The sequence below is a fragment of the Equus przewalskii genome, chromosome 5, assembly GCF_037783145.1.
Source record: "Equus przewalskii isolate Varuska chromosome 5, EquPr2, whole genome shotgun sequence".
NCBI classification, from domain to species: domain Eukaryota; kingdom Metazoa; phylum Chordata; class Mammalia; order Perissodactyla; family Equidae; genus Equus; species Equus przewalskii.
Window position 1 is genome coordinate 24,860,414 of NC_091835.1, and position 17,549 is coordinate 24,877,962.

The 17,549-nt window shown below is 55.3% G+C and overlaps 1 protein-coding gene across 12 annotated transcripts in view; it reads right to left on the bottom strand.

The window, feature by feature from the left end:
* The window catches only part of HDAC4 (histone deacetylase 4), a 326,578-nt gene that overhangs the window by 19,072 nt on the left and 289,957 nt on the right, over positions 1–17,549 (bottom strand). For all 12 annotated transcript variants that reach the window (XM_070618804.1, XM_070618796.1, XM_070618799.1 and 9 more), the window contains 5 exons: positions 16,279–16,386; positions 13,686–13,741; positions 11,835–11,922; positions 10,370–10,489; positions 9,480–9,577 (listed from right to left, as the gene is read on the bottom strand). In XM_070618804.1, coding sequence (XP_070474905.1) covers positions 9,480–9,577; positions 10,370–10,489; positions 11,835–11,922; positions 13,686–13,741; positions 16,279–16,386 — 470 coding nt within the window. The remainder of the gene's footprint in view (positions 1–9,479; positions 9,578–10,369; positions 10,490–11,834; positions 11,923–13,685; positions 13,742–16,278; positions 16,387–17,549) is intronic.

The following is a 17,549-nucleotide window of genomic DNA, read 5'->3' on the forward strand; positions in this document are numbered from 1 at the left end:
GTTACAGTAGGGGAACAAGGGAAAGAGTCTACTTGAAAAGTAGAAATACACTTCTTAACACAAAACACCCAGCCGGGAGCTCGCAGTCCGTCAGCCCGACCTGTAGACATGGGCGCTGTGTTATGAGCGAGGATCTATTTCGGGGCGGCCCAGGAGGCCCATGTCACGTGAGCTGCTCTATTTGATTTGGAATTAATCACCACTGACTTCACTCTCCTTCCTCCCCTCTGGGGGCACAGTGGGCAGAACCACAGGTGCCCGGGGCCCGTGCTCCTGCAGCAGCTGAGGAAGGCAGCCTGCGACTGCGCACGTGTGCTGTGCGACTCTGCTGGACTCGTCACTCAGCCCTCGCTGAAGACGGCCAGGTTTTACGGTTCCCCCAGGTTGGTAAGCCTTCTGCCTACTTCTCAGAGCTGCTCAACAAGTTTCTGCTGCAGCAAAGGCTCTGTGTTCCTGCAGCTTCTACCAGCACGCACGCCCAGCTCGTCTCGCAGTCTCAATTTCCTGCAGACAGCTCTTAGAGGCCCATGCGGACAGGGGGTCACGCACGCCCGGCATGGCCACGCTCCCTTCCCACACTGCAGAGTCTGGAACACCAGTGCCGAGGGCGGCAGGGCTGGCATGAAAGCCTCCAGTCTCTCCTTCAGCTTCCATTTCAAAAGGAAAGCCATCGCGTAAGTCAGCAAAGTCAACTCCATGAGGTACCCACTTTGGCCAAAAGAAACAAAAATGCTCGAAATTAAATGTTACTCCATTCAGGAACTCTTCTAGATTGCAGTGCTGTTGAGGATCTGGCTGCAGGTGGCGGCGGTGATGAAAACCCCTCAGGGCTGCAATAAGGGGAACCTCTGCCCGCCCTCCACACAGAAGCCCCGGGGAGGAGCCGGCCGAGGACACAGGGGATGTCGGAGCAGCTGGAACACCGAGTTCCAGCTCCAGGGAACACATACCACCTGGTTCCAAAAGAACCACAGAGCGAGCGCCTCCGAGAGAGAGGAGGCTCGGCTGCGCGACACGAGGGCCCTCTGCGGCTTTCGTCCACTCAGGGCAGACGCTGAGAAGTCGTCCACAAAGACAAGCACCAACTTCACAGCTCGCCAGCCGAGCAGCTCACTTCTGGAACCTCGGACTGCGGCGTCAAGAAGGCCGGGCTTGGCTTTTGAACATTTCGATGCTTTCACTTTTCTTCCTTCTGAGGCTGTGCCCAGTTCAGTTTCCTCTGGAACTGTCTGCAACAGGCTCAGGAAAGAAGCTTCAAAGGACCCAGGGTCTGGCACTCTTCTCCTACAAGGGCCAGGGGGTCGATATTTTAGTCTTCAGGCCACACAGTCTCTGGTGCCACATTCAACACTGCTCTTGTAGGGCAAGAGCAGCCACACACGATACGTGAACATGTGAGCGTGGCCGTGTCCCAGTAAAACTTTACTTAAAAAACACGTGGTGGAATTTGGCCCAGGGGCCATAGCCTGCCAAGCCCTGCTCCAGACGCCTGTCAATACGACTTTCATAACATCCTGCACTGCGTGACACCAGCCTCAGATTTCATGTTTCCTTGTGTCCACTGCGACGCTTCCACAAAGGCTCGACAGACGCTGTAAACACAAAGGAGGAAACACTGCCTCTTAAACAGAGCGTTTGCTTCAGAGCATGTTCTGGACTGTGTGTTCCCGGTCCTGCCACGGGCTCTGGAAGTTGAGAAATTCTCACTCTAGGCAGTGGCAGGATGGAGCGAATGCCTCAGGATCCAGGAAGTCGTCTGCTTTTCTCTCAATGACAAGCAGACGTGGCCTGTCTTCCCAAAGGCACAGGTCCCGGTCCCCTCTCCAAGGACCTGGGGTTTCCTCAGTGGCTCCTGACGGGCAGCATGGCCCAGTGAGGCCACGCTTGACACTTGACACTTGCCAGTGCCTTTCACTGCCTCTGTCAGCCCCTGGAGACTGGATTTTAATTATTTTAATGACGTTCCTGTCGCACTAACCTGGTCTTCAGGTGGAATAACAGTTTCAGCGTGCTTTTGGTATGGATTTTAAAGCCAAGACGTTTTTTCAATGAAAACCACAGATATTTTATGCAGACCCCGGCTCATTCACAAAGAGCTTCTGCAGCCGTTTTGAAGCAAGTGCATGTGGCGGGCTTTTGGGCTCTGCTTTGAAGTGCTGCTGAGCTATTTCATTTCTAATCCCCCCACAAAATTAAAAAAACAGCCCTGTTAAAATCATCATTAAACAAAGTCAATGCCGAGAGTCCCTGGCGTCTGTGCCTGGTGTGTGGCATCGCCCCAGAGCCAAGCAAAATAAAATATAAAACACGGCTGGTCCTGTGGGTGTGGGTGTGACAGTGTGTACATATGTGTGTATGCGTGTGTGTAGGGGGCTTGAGCACATCGGCCACGCACGAGCGCGGGCAGCCAGGACAGTGGACGTCCGTGCACACACCCTCCCGTGTTTTCCTGGGTTGGACCCTCTAGGTTGTGACCCCAAACGCTCACTAAGGCTGAGACAATCTGAAGTGGCACAGAGTGCTGGCGTGTGCTGGTGGGCCTCCAGCGCCGACGTGCTGTCCACCCTCAGAAATGTCACTGGCCCTCAGTGGGACTTGTGAGAAGAGGGCCGAATGCGCCCTGACTATCCTGAGAACCTGCCTTCTAGAAGCTCTGCCTCTTCACCAGCCCGGGATCCTCATGTGGGAGGGAAGCTGAGAGAACATCGTACTTCGTAGGTGCTGCAAAGAGAATGGGGAACTGGCCTCACGCTTTATCTTGCGTTAAACTTTAATAAACAACTTAGTCTCTGGAAATAAGAGCTGAATATTTGCTGTAGGCCTTCCCTCAACCGGCACTTTAAGGTGAGTGTTTCTGTGGGGTCACCTTTGACCTACAAGGCAACCTGAGGGCAGAGGGGGTGGGCTGGGAGCTTCCCAAGGCAGCAGACTGTCCCCTGACTGCTGAGAGGTAGGGGGGTGGGCAGGTCTCCGAGAGAAGAGACGGGCAGGTGTCCATCAACGGTGACCCCTTAGTGGGGGAGAGGTGAGGGTATTGGGAACAAGCCCAGACCCCCTAGCATGCGCCTGTCCCTGGGGGTGGAGCTCAGATGGGACAAGGCCCTGCAAACGCCAAGCGCAGGGGAGCGCGAGGGCGACACAGGCTGCTCTGCATGGCCGCGTTGCGTGCTCTGCTCACAGGGCCGTCCCAGGTGAGGCCTGGGGACGCTGCCCTTCACTACGTACACGGCACTGTGTCCTCCCCTCAGTCCTGTGTTCACTGGTCAGCCCACACCTGTGGCCTGGCAGACACGACTGTGTCCGTAACCGCAGGTTTCCATGGGCAAGGCATCCAGGATGGAAGCAAGCCAGGACAACAGAGTGGGCAAGTGGAGTGCGACTTGCTAACGTGTAGAACCGTAGCCCCCAATCGGCCCCTGGCTGCTCTGCGGAAGAGACAGCACCAGGGGATACCACAGGGCACTGACAGTTAACAGAATTGGGTTCCATGAGGCACCATGAAACATCAGATCGCGGGGTGTACGAACAGAGTCTCCGAAACCCAGAATGGGATCTAAAGGCAATGATTAATTCCACAGTTGGTTCCAACTTCTGGAAAGAAATGACCTTTCAATTCGTCTGCTACATCAGGACCCTAAACAAAACCCACCAAGCTCACGGTCAGCACAAGCCTCGGGGCATCCAGCCTGGCATGGCTAACAGGCCCCGGAGCCGTCTCTCCGGGGGCTGTGCCCACCTGTGCCAGGGAGCATCTGGGAACCCGGGGGGGCAGCGCCAGAGGTTCCAGTGGAGACAGGATTCAGGGCTGACGCCCTCCCTGCATCCCTGGCTCCTTCCTGATCCCCAAGTGCCCCATAAGCATCACCCACACAAACTATGTCCTTTCCTGAGGAGCATGGAAGCTCCCGTGGCCAGGGCCTCTGCTCAGAGTGGGCATCCTCAGTCTTCTTTCCTCATCATTGTGGTTTGTGGGTAAGCTCGCAACTAGATGTCTGTAGCAGGGTGAGGGAGCAGGAACCACCTCACAGAAGAATAGCTGTGGCCGAACTGAGCCACTTCCACAGGAGGCTGTGGCCCTGGGTACCTGACAACACAATTTTAACAATCACAGTGTTTCAATAGATGAAAAATTCCTTTAGTGGTGTGTGGTGCAATTCTTGCTGTGAGAGGCAGGAAGGAGGCCGAAATCGGGAATCAGCGCACATCTGCATGGTGGGTGTGGCCTCGAAACCAGCCCAGCTGCGGTGTCGTTGAGCTCAGGAGTTCCACCGCATCCTTTCAGAGTCACCAAAACCCATGGTCTCCGCCAGATGTGCCAGGACAGTGGCTGGAGCGACTGCCCATCAAGGATTCGAAGTCTGCTGAGAGTCGGATCCAGAACAAAGATAAAATGATGGGCATCCAACTGCTCCAGCCTGGCTGCCACCAACTGTGACGCCCACTGCAGCTCCCCTGCCCACAGCCCTTGGCCACCCTCAGGCACTGCGGCCGACCAGGGAGCGTGGACTGCCAGGCAGGCTGGACGCTGGGGCCAGTCTGAAATGCCCCCACACTGAAAGACCAGCTCTGCCCGCTCTTGTCCCCACCAGGCCCCAGCCCACTGCTCCACGGCCCCACAGGCCCCTTCCCGCGTGCTCTCCTGCTTCCAGCCTCTGCACTTTACTCTCCGAGACTCAGCCCTGGTGAGGTGGGAGCAGCCCTCCCCACAGCTGTGGCTCCCGGGGTGGAGCAGGTGACCTGCTGAGCCGCTTTCGCCCTTCTTCGCCATCTTGCTCACTGCTCCTCCCAAAGGGGTTCTCCGTGCCCCTCCTGTGGTCAACCCAGGAGGCCTCCGGCCCTGCACCATCCTTCCCTCAGTATCCACCCCACACAGTCCCCACTGCTCCCCACCAGGGTCCCATGTGCTCTCAGCTCCCTGCCCTGTCACTGTCCCCAGGCCTTCGCCCACCTCAGATAGAGGCTCTCGGACAACTGCGTGGGCTGTCTAGGCCCTGGAGGCCCTGGCTGCCAGCCCACCCACCTCACAGTGCTGTCCGTTCCTCCTCAGCACCTGGCACCCTCTTCCTTTCAGGTACCCCTGGGAATACAATATCAGAGACAGCATAGCCCGCTGAAGATGCCCCATACCCTTGACAGGGGCCCACCCACCAGGCACCGGGGCCACAGCGGGCTCAGGATCCCCTGGCCTCTCCTGCCTGTCTCGCTGCTCCACTGCGTGAAGCCGACCTTGGTCTCTGCCTCGGTATCCCCATGTTCTCTCCTGGTTTCCTGCCTTGTGCTGGACAGGCCCTGGCCTCCCCACTGGGACACTGCCCTCTGGGCCTGCGCACCCCTCTAGCTCCTGTCCCTTCTCCTCCTCATCCCGGATCCTCAGAGAGCGGGCGTTGCTCTCGTCCTCACATCCCATTCACTCCCAGCCCAGAACGTTCTGCCCCAACCTCCACAGACTGGCCTTCCAGTGGCCTCCTAACTGCCAAATCAGAGGGACACTTTCCAGCTTTTTCTTGAAAACCTGCTAAACTGTGAGCATCCACAGCTGAACCCACAACCTGCTCCTCCCGGTTCTTTGTGTGGTAGCCCCATCCTCCTCTCCAGACAGTGACCTGAGACCTCACAGGACACGCTGCCTGCCCTCAATTCCATCCCATTCTCAAATATGTCCTGAGGTGGCCCCTCCCACCCCTACTCCCCATCCTGGTCAGGCTCTGTCATCCTTCTCTGGACTCATCCACCAGACCCAGCACAATCCACCTCACCCTGAATCCAGGAGTGCCACCAAGCTGCCAGGAGACGGCCGTCAAATGCGCAGACCAGCCACCTTGTTCACCTGGTCGGAGCCCCTTGACTCGCTCCTCCACTATCAGGGTCCCGGCCAAGCCCCCCAGAGGCAGCTGAAGGCGGCCCCACACAGGCAGGTGGGTCACACCCCAGGCCTGCTCCCAGGGGAGCACTCTGCTCCCAACACCTGTCCGGGCTCACCCCTCAGGGACTCGGCCAGGAAGCTTCCTCCCTGCGGGGCAGGTGTGTGTGCACGGCGCCATCACAACCCACCTCGGCGTGCCACAGCCGCCTGCCTAGGGCCCTGCCGCCCGCTGTGTGTGTCCACCTTTTATATCCCCGAGTGCGGGCAGAGGGCAGGTACACGAAGGCCGCCAAACATGAGGGTGCTAAACTCTGAGTTTTCAGCTTACATTTTTTGCTTCTAAGATCACCCTAGGTGGTCCTCAGATAAAATATCTGCATAGGAGAAGATGTGGATGCCCTTAAAGAGACATCATTGCCTTAGAAAACAAGGGCCAATGGTTTGGGTCAAATCTCCTCACAATGTGAGCACTGGGCCCCCGGGCATAACCTTTCTGAATAGACACAGCCCTGTGAACGGATGCGGCCAGCACCAGCCGACCGGTCACGCACGCATGGTGGAAATAACGACTATTAGGAACATTTGACCACAACAGTAAAGAAATAAAACTGTTAAAAAAAGAAAAAAATCCCCAAAAATGCCATATGGGAGTAACAAAAATGAAAGGCGCCTCAACTTTCATGTCATCCTTGAAACGATGGGAAAATGAGTGAATCTGTCCAGTTGTTCAATTGAAAGGCAAATCTCAATTCATTAAGACACTGAAGTTGCCACTTTAGAAAGTCCAGTTTCACCGACATCTTGGGTAAACTTCATAATGTGACATTTAAATCCAAATTACGACTCAAAAGCAAAAACAATCCCCGTTTGATTCCCTTGCTGCCGGGGTGGAGGCTCGTGGGCGGATGGCAGGTAAGCGAGGGGTTAAGGAAAGAGCATCATTATCTCCTGGGCCCTAAGCCCTCTCCTCGCTCAGCAACTTCAAAGCCCTCTGGCCGCACTGGTTTGAATTAAGGTTCCCTTTTCTCCTGGAGTCTCCGCCTGCGCCCGGGCCGCAGAGAAAGTGCTGCTGCTTCTGGATTTCATTAGGGGCAATTTTCTTATCTCTTCTTCATCTTAGGCTTGATCTCCTGAAATGCAACGTGGCAGGCAATGGCTCTGAGTAACAAGGTGCTGCCTTTAAGGCACACATTGTCCCATGGGGCCCCCCAAAAGGGGGAGAAGCGCAGAAGAAAGGGGAAAGCAGGGCCTGACCCTTCTTCCCCCATCCGATCGATGACCAGGGAACCATAAATTGTAAACTTCAAAGTGCTCTTTTACATTAAAATCAATAAAAAAACCCTGGAACAATTTTCCTTTTCAAAGAAGCTATTTAAGCTTTAAAAAGTTCATTTGATAAGGTATCATCATGTACACACTTGGCAGAAGATTAAAACAGAATGTCAGCAGCAACCAAGAGTGAAAGGTTCATCTTAAAGGTTGCCTGGGGGGCCGAGGGCCGGAGGATGACCTTAGGCCCACCTCGCCCCCCCATCGGCCCACCGGCCAGCCCCGAGGTGCTGAGCATCTCACCCCAGGCTCAGAGCCCTAGGGCCACTGAGACCGGGCATGAAGGCCAGAGCAGTGGAAACCTGGCCGGGAAGAAGGAAGAGTTCTGCAGCAAGAGGGAGCTACCCGTTTTTACCACTTCAAACCCGAGTTTAAAGGAAGCTGCGCCCACACCAGAATTCGGCCACATCGGGCCTTAGGGCCCCAGGGTGGCACCGATGCCCACTCGGGCAGCATGGACGCCTCTCACGGCGGGTGTCCCGGCACTGTATTTCCAAAGAATCCTCATAAGGGGGCCGGTTCCCAGGTGGGCGGACGGCAGAGTGATGCCGGCCTGAGGGCCTCGAGGACGGGCAGCCACAACTCCCAGGCGCTGAGGCGCCAGCTTCAGACTGCACGAAGCTGATCTTCACGGGCTCGTCAGCAAATTCTCAGATGTTGTACGTGTTTGGGGGAGTGCTTCTTCCTTAAATTAGGCAGAGCAACTGCTAAAATTACTTTATACCTCAGCAAGAGTAAGCAGCAGCATCAAAATTAAAGCAATGAGATCAGAGGAAAAAGCGATTCAGGACGGGCCTTCTAGGAGGGGAGGACTCCGCAGGGACCGCGGTCACCTCTGAGCAGCTGACGTTCTGTCTCCATTGAATCAAATGTGAGCCGTTTATTTCTCGGAACCACTGAGTGGCTGTGGCTGGGGACTTACATCGACAGAGCCACCCAGGGGCCGGGCCTTTTTATCACCAGACCCCGACAACCATTCTGAGGTTGGGGACTAGGACCCCATTTCGAGGTGAGCGGGCAGAGGCGGCGAGGGGTCATGTAAGGGTCTCCACGGAGCACGTTGTGGACGCTCAGCTAAACTCTTACAGATGTGTCGTTTTATGGAATCTCACCCGCCACAGAGACAGGCACACACACAGGCACACGTGCACGCACATGGGCATCTACATACACACACACATACCCCTGCATACATGCACACACATACAAACTCACATCTACAGACAAGACTACACCACAGAGCCCTGTGCACGTGCAGTCGCAGAGACACACATACACATGTGCACACACATGTGCAGGGACACATGCGTCACACAGACGCACGCCTGCACGCGTGTGCTTTCCATTTCGATAAAGCAGGACAAGAGCACGGAATTAGAGAGACGCAAAGAGACAAAGTCACCAGAGCCTTTACGGGACTCTAATCCCTGCTGCATTGATTGCTTTCTAATGGAGACCAAAAGTCTGTTAGGCTTTGCCGCCAAACAAAACTCTCCCCACGAGGGCCCCTGGGACCCGGCACTGGGGCAGGAGGACCACTTCCTGGAGCACTCATTCCATGGGGCAGGTGGGAGCCACCATTTAAGACAGGCAGAAACTGCGCTCTGCTGAGCATCCATTGTCAGTGGCAGGAATTACTTCAATCTGGCCCAGATCAAAGTAGAAGTAACCATTTGATGACAAAAGCAAACACGGCATTTAAAGAAAATCGCCCTGAGGCTCTATTGTCAGGGACCAGAGTAATGCAAAGGAAGCAGCACGAATGGGGAGAGTCGCCTCGATTTTTATTTCATAGAGGAGGAACATTTACTTCTGTTTCCCATCATCTCACAAAAGATTTGTTGGAAGAAAAATCAGGGGATTCTGAAAGTGGCCACCTTTCACTAATGTAACACTTTCTGACACCCGGCACTAAACCCCTTGCCTTGGTCTCCATCACTTTCTCACCATCAAGACCCAAAATGGAGTCCTGTTTTTCATTTAATGCACAAAAGCAAACATGGCAGACAAAAGGGAAGAAAGTCTCGAAGATTCCACCGTTGGCTTGAAGCACAAACTGAGAGGAGCCCCCTGGAGTCCCATCCCTCGAAAGTGCAGTTAAAGAAATGTGGATCTCTGCATGGTGCAGCCTGGAGGCTGCTAGAGGGGCTCCCGAGACAAGTCTAGTGCTCACACGGAGGGTGAGGGTCGAAGGAGAGCAGTGACACGGAGGAAGAGCGGAAACACAGGTGTGGAATTTCCGAGTGTTTCAGAAATGCCCCGAGGGAGAGGAAGCTGGGACACTCACCTGAAGGCCGCCAGGTACTCCGCGTCTCCCATGGGGGGGTCGAGGCCGCCGGTGAAAGCCATGTTGACGTTGAAGCCCACGCCCGGCCCTGTGCCCACCTGCGCAGAGGAGAGAAACACGTGTCACAGACCCTCGACCAGGGGCCTCTCCAGTTAGGACTGCTGCAGCCCCACCACAGAGCCTGTGCGTTGTGCTCCTTGGTACGTGTCACTAGAGTGTCACTCGTCCCCGCAGCCTCTGATGTGCTGATCTCGATGATGGAGAATTTTCACAGAATGCGGGGGCTCCTACACCAACAGAGGGCAACCAGAATACATCTGCCAGTGAGGCTGTCCTCCAACTCCCACCTGGATGTAAGACCCAGAGGCAGACGAGCCTTCTTCCTTAGACGGGTCCCCTACTGTTGGGGCCTCTTGGTCAGAGCGAGGGCAGGCTCTACTTGGGGATCAGGGTGTCACGAAGGAGCCTCTGAGCCTGCTGTTCCTGGGGCCCACCGTGTGGCATCGGACAGTGAGAGGACGGGACAAGCGTCCTGCTCAAAGGACAGGACAAGTGACATGGCCTGGGGATGAGTTTCAGCTGCACAAAGCTGCCTCTCCTGGGGGAAGGAGGGCACCCCATGCTTACTCGCTCATAAGTATTCAGCCTGTCCAGATTAGAACCAGAAACCATCCCCAGCCTCTCATTTGTACTTCAGACAAAATAAAGGCCACGTGTGCTCACGCGCCGGCATCCAGGCTGCCATCTGCCTGAGATCACAGTCTGCGGCTCAGCGAGCATGAAGCCCTGGCTGCCGTGTGGCAGGAGTGGCCCACCTGCCCTCCCGCCTCCAGGGCGGCTCTGCCTTGGCCCCCTCGAAGTCCCGCACACTGACCGGGGCCCCTGCTCACCTCGTCAGGCGCCCCGCTGCCCGGGAAGAAGTTCCCGTCGTCGTAGCGGTGTAGGGAGATGTACAGGACATTTGGGTCGTTGTAGAATGCCTGCTGGGTCCCATTTCCGTGGTGCACGTCCTACAAAAGCAGGGAGAGCTGACTCAGTACCAGGCAGGACGCCTCTCAGGCTCACAGAGGAACCGAGCACCTCTGGTCAGGGTGGCTGATGGCTCGGGGGATGTGAGCTAAAGGGTGCGGGGCCAAGGGAACGGAAGGAAGAGGTCCCGGGGTGGTGTCCACGTCTGTGTCACTGTGTCCCTCACCCTCAGCACCAGGGCCCGCTGCAGATTCCTGCAAAGAGGGGCTGGTGTTTCAGTGTGCCCTCCCATGTCCCGCACCCAGGCCACAATTTCCCAGACAAAGCCATTTGGTCCATTTCTTGTCCTGCCATGTCTGTGAAAAGTGAGCCATTCCCTTGGCCCCCATTGTGAGGGATGTCACTGACCCATTCATTTCCGGGCACATGTGAGGAGCCAACACTGTGCCAGATGCTAGGGTACAGCAGGAGACCATCCCACGGGGCTGAGTGACAGGTGCACACGACGGCACAGGGGGTCCCAGGCCCCGAATGAAAACGACCAACTGCTTCCCTAATCACAACGCCCACATGTTAAAAGTGCAACAGTGGGGCAGCGGGGCCTCCACCAGGGTGGCGGCCCGCTTTATGCAACGTGTGCATGTGAGAAGCTGCATGCCCGCCCGTGATTTGAACCCCGGGGACCTGCACAGTCTGCTTTCTTATTCATAAAAGTGATCTGTGCTCATGGTAGGCAATGTGGAAGGACAGCTCCAGTGGGATTGGCAAGAAACATACACATGATGCCCCAGCTAGGACCAGCTGCTGTGCAGACACGTCGAGACTTTTGGGGCGTGTGTTCCCCATAACTGAGGCAACACCGAGGGCACCACTTGTAGACAGCTGACTGTAACAGTGCCCCACGCAGCGCACAGTTCTATGACGTACCGTACAGACCTTGGCTTACGTGCTTTAGATGTGCTGGCCAGCCGGACACAGAGGCTGCCTCACCTCACGCTGCCTGCTATCATTCCTGTTGTCACTAGCTGCACCCACTTCTGGCTCCACCGGCATTTCTCACGGTCCCTCAGGAGGCTGCCCAGTGAGGTTCTGCCCAGGATCGCCCTTTGGCTGCTGCCCCCAACCACGGGCATATTTCTAGACATTTCAGGAACCCGGTTATTGGCAGGATCGGCTGATAGAAGCTATCAAACTGACTCGTAACAGGTTTGGGCTTTTATTTTCTGCATCTTTGCGGTAGTCTGCAGAAACTTAAGATCCCCAAGTCCAAATGTTGGTGGAGGCAGAGGTGCCCGCCTCCTCTCTCCACACCCGCACGTCTGCTCGGGGCAAAATGGCGATGGGCTCGTGGCTTCCCCAGCTCCTCTCGGGAACAGGCCCACTTACCCAGTCCACGATGAGGGTCTTGCTCACGTTCAGCCTTTGCTGGAGAAGCTTGGCTGCGATGGCCACAGAGTTGAAGTAGCAGAACCCCCTGCAGGGAGAATCAGAAGAAAAAAGGCAGCTTTTGATCGGCTTTTACACAACTTGCGACAGAACCATCTAGAGTCCCAGGAGATGCTAAGAGGGTCTGGGGAGTGCACGGCTCCTGATCAAGCAGTTTGGAAACCTTAACTGAAGCTGTGATTGAGAGTCAGATGCGCACACACATGCAAATGTACATGCACGCGCACACAGTCTCCTGCAGGTAGACGTGGGGCTCCCGTAAGAACATCCCTTTCACTTTATACTGATGTTCGCCCCGGCTCACCCCCGGAAGCCTCCAGAGAACACTCCCTGGCCTCTCGGGAGACGCTGTGGTCCACAGAGCACCGAGGTTACTAAGACATATGATAGTGACATACACAGTCCATCCAGGGATTAGCGTAACTCTAGAGTCTCATTCCAGAGAGTGAGAGAGTGATTCTAGTAGAGATGCAATCTTCCACATCTCAGTTTCCCTTTGCCTGAATTACTTACAAACTGAGAGCCCTGGGCTGTTTTATGGCTGGAATCCGGCTAGCAACCTGGAAGCCCACACAGCCAGGAGCACAACCTCTCCCGCACAGCAAGCCCGGCCATGCTGGCTCAGAGCTCACCGAAAACACCTGAAACGTCCTTCGTATTCCGTTGGTCCATTTGGGTTTACTATTGAGAGTATCCAACAACTTAGATTCAAATTAGAAAAGTAACTTCAGAGAAATGAAGCAAACATAATCCTGTTCTAAGTAACACGGAGTGTTCTGGAAGGTGGAGTATCCCACACTTTCTCAGGTGAGGCTGCACAGACTCCAGCCCAAGTCCCCTCTTGGAGGGTTAGGATCGCTTCCCTCTATACAGGAGGAGGCTCCTTTCTGAAAGGGATCTCATGCCCTCACTTGCCGATCCGGAATGACAGAGGCTCCCTCAGGCGGGGTGAGCCCAGCCGGTGGTCCCGCCTTGTTCTAGCTGCTGCTGGTCTGGCTCCAGCTGTGCCGCCTGCGCTCCTGGGCTTCTCCCAACAGTGCTCTGTGTGCACTTTCCTTGCTTTGCCACCTGACAAACTGCTCCTCGTTCCTCAAGGCACAGCCTAACGCCACCCGCTCCTCCCTCCAGGCAGCAGCAGTGGCCCTCCTGTCTCCACAGCACGGGGCATGCTCTGCCCACGCCAGCGTGCTCATGGCAGTGCTTCCCAGGTCCCACACCAGAGACGGCGGATGTGATCACCCCCAGGCAGCAAAGGCCCTCAGTGCCCAGCCGCTGAGGCTGAGGGTCAGGCCGTGTCACCCTGCCCCAGGTGCGTCCCACCTGCACTGGTTTTCCCCAATCCACACGCCACACTCACACCCTCGGCTCCTCCAATGTGTGCACAGTCAGGGGCATCCAGAACCCGAAAGAGTCCAGAGAGCTGGCCCGTGTGGTCACGACCTTGGGACTACAATTTAAGTTTCCTGTCCCAACTTTCTATAACAAACGTAACTAGGACTTCTCTAGACCGACTTCTGTGGATTCTTCCTGCCCCACTCCTCCCACTCGCCGCTTCACCATCGCCCACCAGGGAAGCTGCCCTGCGCGGCTCCAGAGCTGCACCTTGGCGACCTCGTGCTGGATCAGGGACACTCGGGAGCTGCTGACGTGCAGGGCACAGTACACATCACAGGAGGGCTTAGCAAATGGCAAACCAAGGTCCCCCCGCTGCCCTCGAGTGCTGGCCCGGCCCCCTAAGGAGAGGAGCCGGAAACCTGCAGTCTGCCCACGGGGGACTGTGCGTCTACTTACATGGGTGTGCTCTCTTCTGCGTGATGTCCCGGGGGGCGGACCACGGCAAAGCCATTCTACACAGAACACCAAACGGGGGGAGAAACAGGGATGAAAGATTGGTTTCATATCAGTGAGAAACTGTTATGGAATGTACTGGAGACACAGTTTCAGGCTGCACTCCGGGCACACAGCCACCGGACAGGATAAAGGGCTGGCTCTAAGCATCAGCGACATCTGGGTCCCTTCTTTTAAAGAGGCCTTTGGTTGTCACAAGTTACTAAGATAAAAGGTGAACTTGTTCCTGACTTTCTGTCTTCAACAGCCTGCTGGTAAGTGGGCACTGCTCAGCTCGGGAGTCTGGGTAGGAGAGAAGGGGGTGCTCTAGGACCCCTCTGATCATGACCAGCATCCCCAGGAAGCAACTGGACGGAGACCCTGGCTGCAGATAGAACGGAAGGGGCTCGTGGCTGCGCAGAGCCCATGCCCAGTGTGGCCTTAACGTGAATGTCTCTGTTGTTACTGCAACTCAGTTGCCAGGGGAGAAGGCAGCGCCGAAAACGAACAGTCCATTAACACCTAGAAGGAATATTTCCGAGGCTGGAAAGGAGTCTGTGCCCGCCGCCCAGCAGGACCTCTAAGTCACTCATACTTTAAAGAACCATCTTCAAGCTGCTCTGTAGCTGCTGTAATAAAAACGGATTAAGTGGGCACCTCTTGGTCTCACCAGCACCAGGAAGCTGTGTGCTCAAGCTCTGTACTAGCGCCCAAGGGCCGGCTGACCACTGGTGAGCGGGCTGTGGGAAGCGGTGCTCAGGGACGGACAGGGCAAGGGAGGCACTCACTTGGGAGCCCCCGCCCCCAGGACACTCAGGACTGGGGAACCGTCTCCTGTCCCTGCACAGACACTGTGCCCTGGTTCTCAGAGTACAGACCGCAGACCAGGGCCCTCGTGCTCCCTAGGGGGCCTGCCTTTTCCACTGTGTAGACAACCGCACCAACAGTGGGAAGCCAATGCTGGGTGGATGGCTGGAGCCACAGCGGGAAGTGAGGAAGCAGCCCGGAAAGCTCGAGGACTCTATCTTTGTCCACCATTGGTCTGCGGGCGGGAAGGCAGGCCCACTTAAGAGTGCTCTGGATGCAGCAGGACAGCTGACCGACTACCCTGCATCTCCACCCTTGAACACACGCCATTCCACCTCCACGTAAAGACATGGGGAGGCCATGGGAAGAGCTCTGCCGCTGCCCATGAGGCCTGTCTCTGGGGAGAACGACTGTCTGAGCTCCGAGCTGTGCCAGCTCCTTTTTCCACGGAAAGCCAATTTCCCTCGAAAGAAGGACTGAAGACAAATGGGTCATTCCAACTTGGGTAAATTGACAATTCTCAAAACTAAACAAAGTGAGCCCGTCACCTCAAGGAGAGCGACAGACAGTCGTAATTGTCAGGGAGGAGAGCTTGGCTTTCAGGTGACAATTCAAAGTTTGGAAAAAGTGGATCTGCCACTGTGAGTGGCACAGCCGTTCCCAGACTCAGAAGACTCTCCTGATGGTCACGGTTGCAAATTAGTGATTTCTTGGATAGCGTACAGTAAAATGTGCCAAGATTTGGAAGATCTGCATAATTCAATGAGCCCTTATTTCCAAATGACCAACGCCCTGTGCCATCAAGTCATGCCCGGATTCACTCAGTGTGCAAGAGGCCAGTGGATTTTAACGTGGAGGACGAGGAAAAGCCAACATTGTTTCAGCTTCCACACTGTACGCAATCTTCCAGAAACTACCACTTGTTGAATTTTGGTGTAGCATCAAAGAATATCCACAATTATCTGAGAAAGCTATTAAAATACTTCTCCTTTTCCCAATTCTCTATTTGTGGGAGGCCAGGTTTTCTTCAAGTACTTCACCCAAGACAGCATGTTGCCAGACTGAAGCAGAAGGAGGTACGAGAATCCAGCTGACCGACTATGCCAGACATTATTGTTATTTATTTATTTATTCTTGGAGGCAGATTAGCCCTGAGCTAACATCTGCTGCCAATCCTCCTCTTTTTGCTGAGGAAGACTGGCCCTGGACTAACATCCGTGCCCGTCTTCCTCTACTTTATATGTGGGATGTCTGCCTCAGCATGGCTGGAGAAGCAGTGTGTAGGTCCACACCGGGGATCTGAACTGGCGAACCCCGGGCTGCCGAAGCAGAACATGTGAACCCAACCCCTGCACCACTGGTCCAGCCTGTTGTTATTTTTAAGTTAATAAATACTCTAAAAATTTCTCAGTTTTAATCTCTAATCTGGCCAATGCTGATGACCTAACTTATATAAACAAAAGCACTTTGGGTCCTTCAACAGTTTTTACGAGTACAAAGTGCTCCCAAGACCAAAGTCCCTGACGCCTACTGCACCGTTACGTTTTCAGAAATGTGGGCATGTTCCCTCCGACGCAACAGTGATCAACAGGACGGGATCCACCCTCCCCCGGACGGAGCCGTCCTTCCTATCCGTCACCTCGTGCCTGCCTGAAGGGGGCATCGCAGTGGGCCATCCCCTCCCTCCCCCGCTGGAAATCTCCTGGCAGGTTTCCTTCTAGGAGCCCTTGTCTGCCGGGTCCTCACTGACCTTCAGCTCCCCCGTGGCCACCTTGAAGACCAGCTCCACCACGCAGCCCACGGCCAGGCGGGCTGCCCCTGACGAGTGCACCTCGTTCCATATGGTGTCGCTGTCCACCTGTGGAGACAATACTCGTGCAGTGAGGCCAGTGTCCTGGGCCACAGTCACACCCCACCTCCGGGCGGCCATGCAGCCTCTGCCCACGGGCTCCGCCTCTGCACCGCCAGTAGCAGAGCCTCTCATCTCTTCTCTACTAACTGTGGAACATACCCAGCTCCCAGGCCGGCTGACAGTTTTTGGGAAGACGTGCCAAAAAAACACTAATCAGAAAAAGAACAGTGAATGCACCCAAAATATCATGCATGTTTTTACCCCCTTCTGAGGTGTCATTTCTTTTCTGAATTGCCTCAAAATACTTGAAGCTAAGAGCAATGATGCCAAGGTTACCTAGTTAGTTCCTTTTTTTTTTTTTTATTTTACTGCAACTGCAGTTAAGAGTTATACTAATAATCAGTGAAATGAAATGTAAGGAAAATTAGAATGAGGGCTCTCTCGACCAACACTTCCTTTTGTGCTGAATTTAATTAGAGGCTCAAAAGGGGCAGGAAGGGAGGAGACTCAGGACCCCTCGGAAACCTCCTGGTGGGCCGTTCCCCACTCTGCCCAGGTGACTGCACGGCTGCCCCACCAGCTGTTCCCTTCAAACAGAAGAACGTATGCAGTGCAGACACGTCAGGTGATTTCTGTTTGTGTGCTGGTTTATTTATTTATTCAGGCGCATCTGATTTTTTTTTTTTAAAGCCCTGGCTAACATGGGTGAGAAGCACGACCAAGAGACTTCGGCAGCCAGTCCTGCAGAGAGCTAGTCTCCTTGTGGGAGCCTGGGGGTGGGGGTCAGAGGGCCGAGGGGAAGCTTGTGGCCCCTGGGGGTCGGGTTAAGGCACCCGAGCCACCATTCCCAGGTGTGGGGTAACTGGTGCCTTGGCCACACACACACTTGGGACTCATGTGCACTTCTTGGGGATGCACCCAGCCTAGTGAAGGCTCTGAGAAATCGTGCACTAACAGGCTAGGTAACCTGTAAGACAGTATCTGCCGAGTCTATCTGAGGACCCCTCCTTCCCCAATTCACCTCCTGCAAGCACTTGTAGCCTCTGGGACTCTGGAGACGGAGGCCCAGGCAGCTGTGTGCAAAGGTGTCGGCCAAACCTGTGCCTGTCCCCATCCTTTCCCAGCCCAGCTACGTGCAGGCTCGCCCAGGCCCCTGCCCACCCGACACT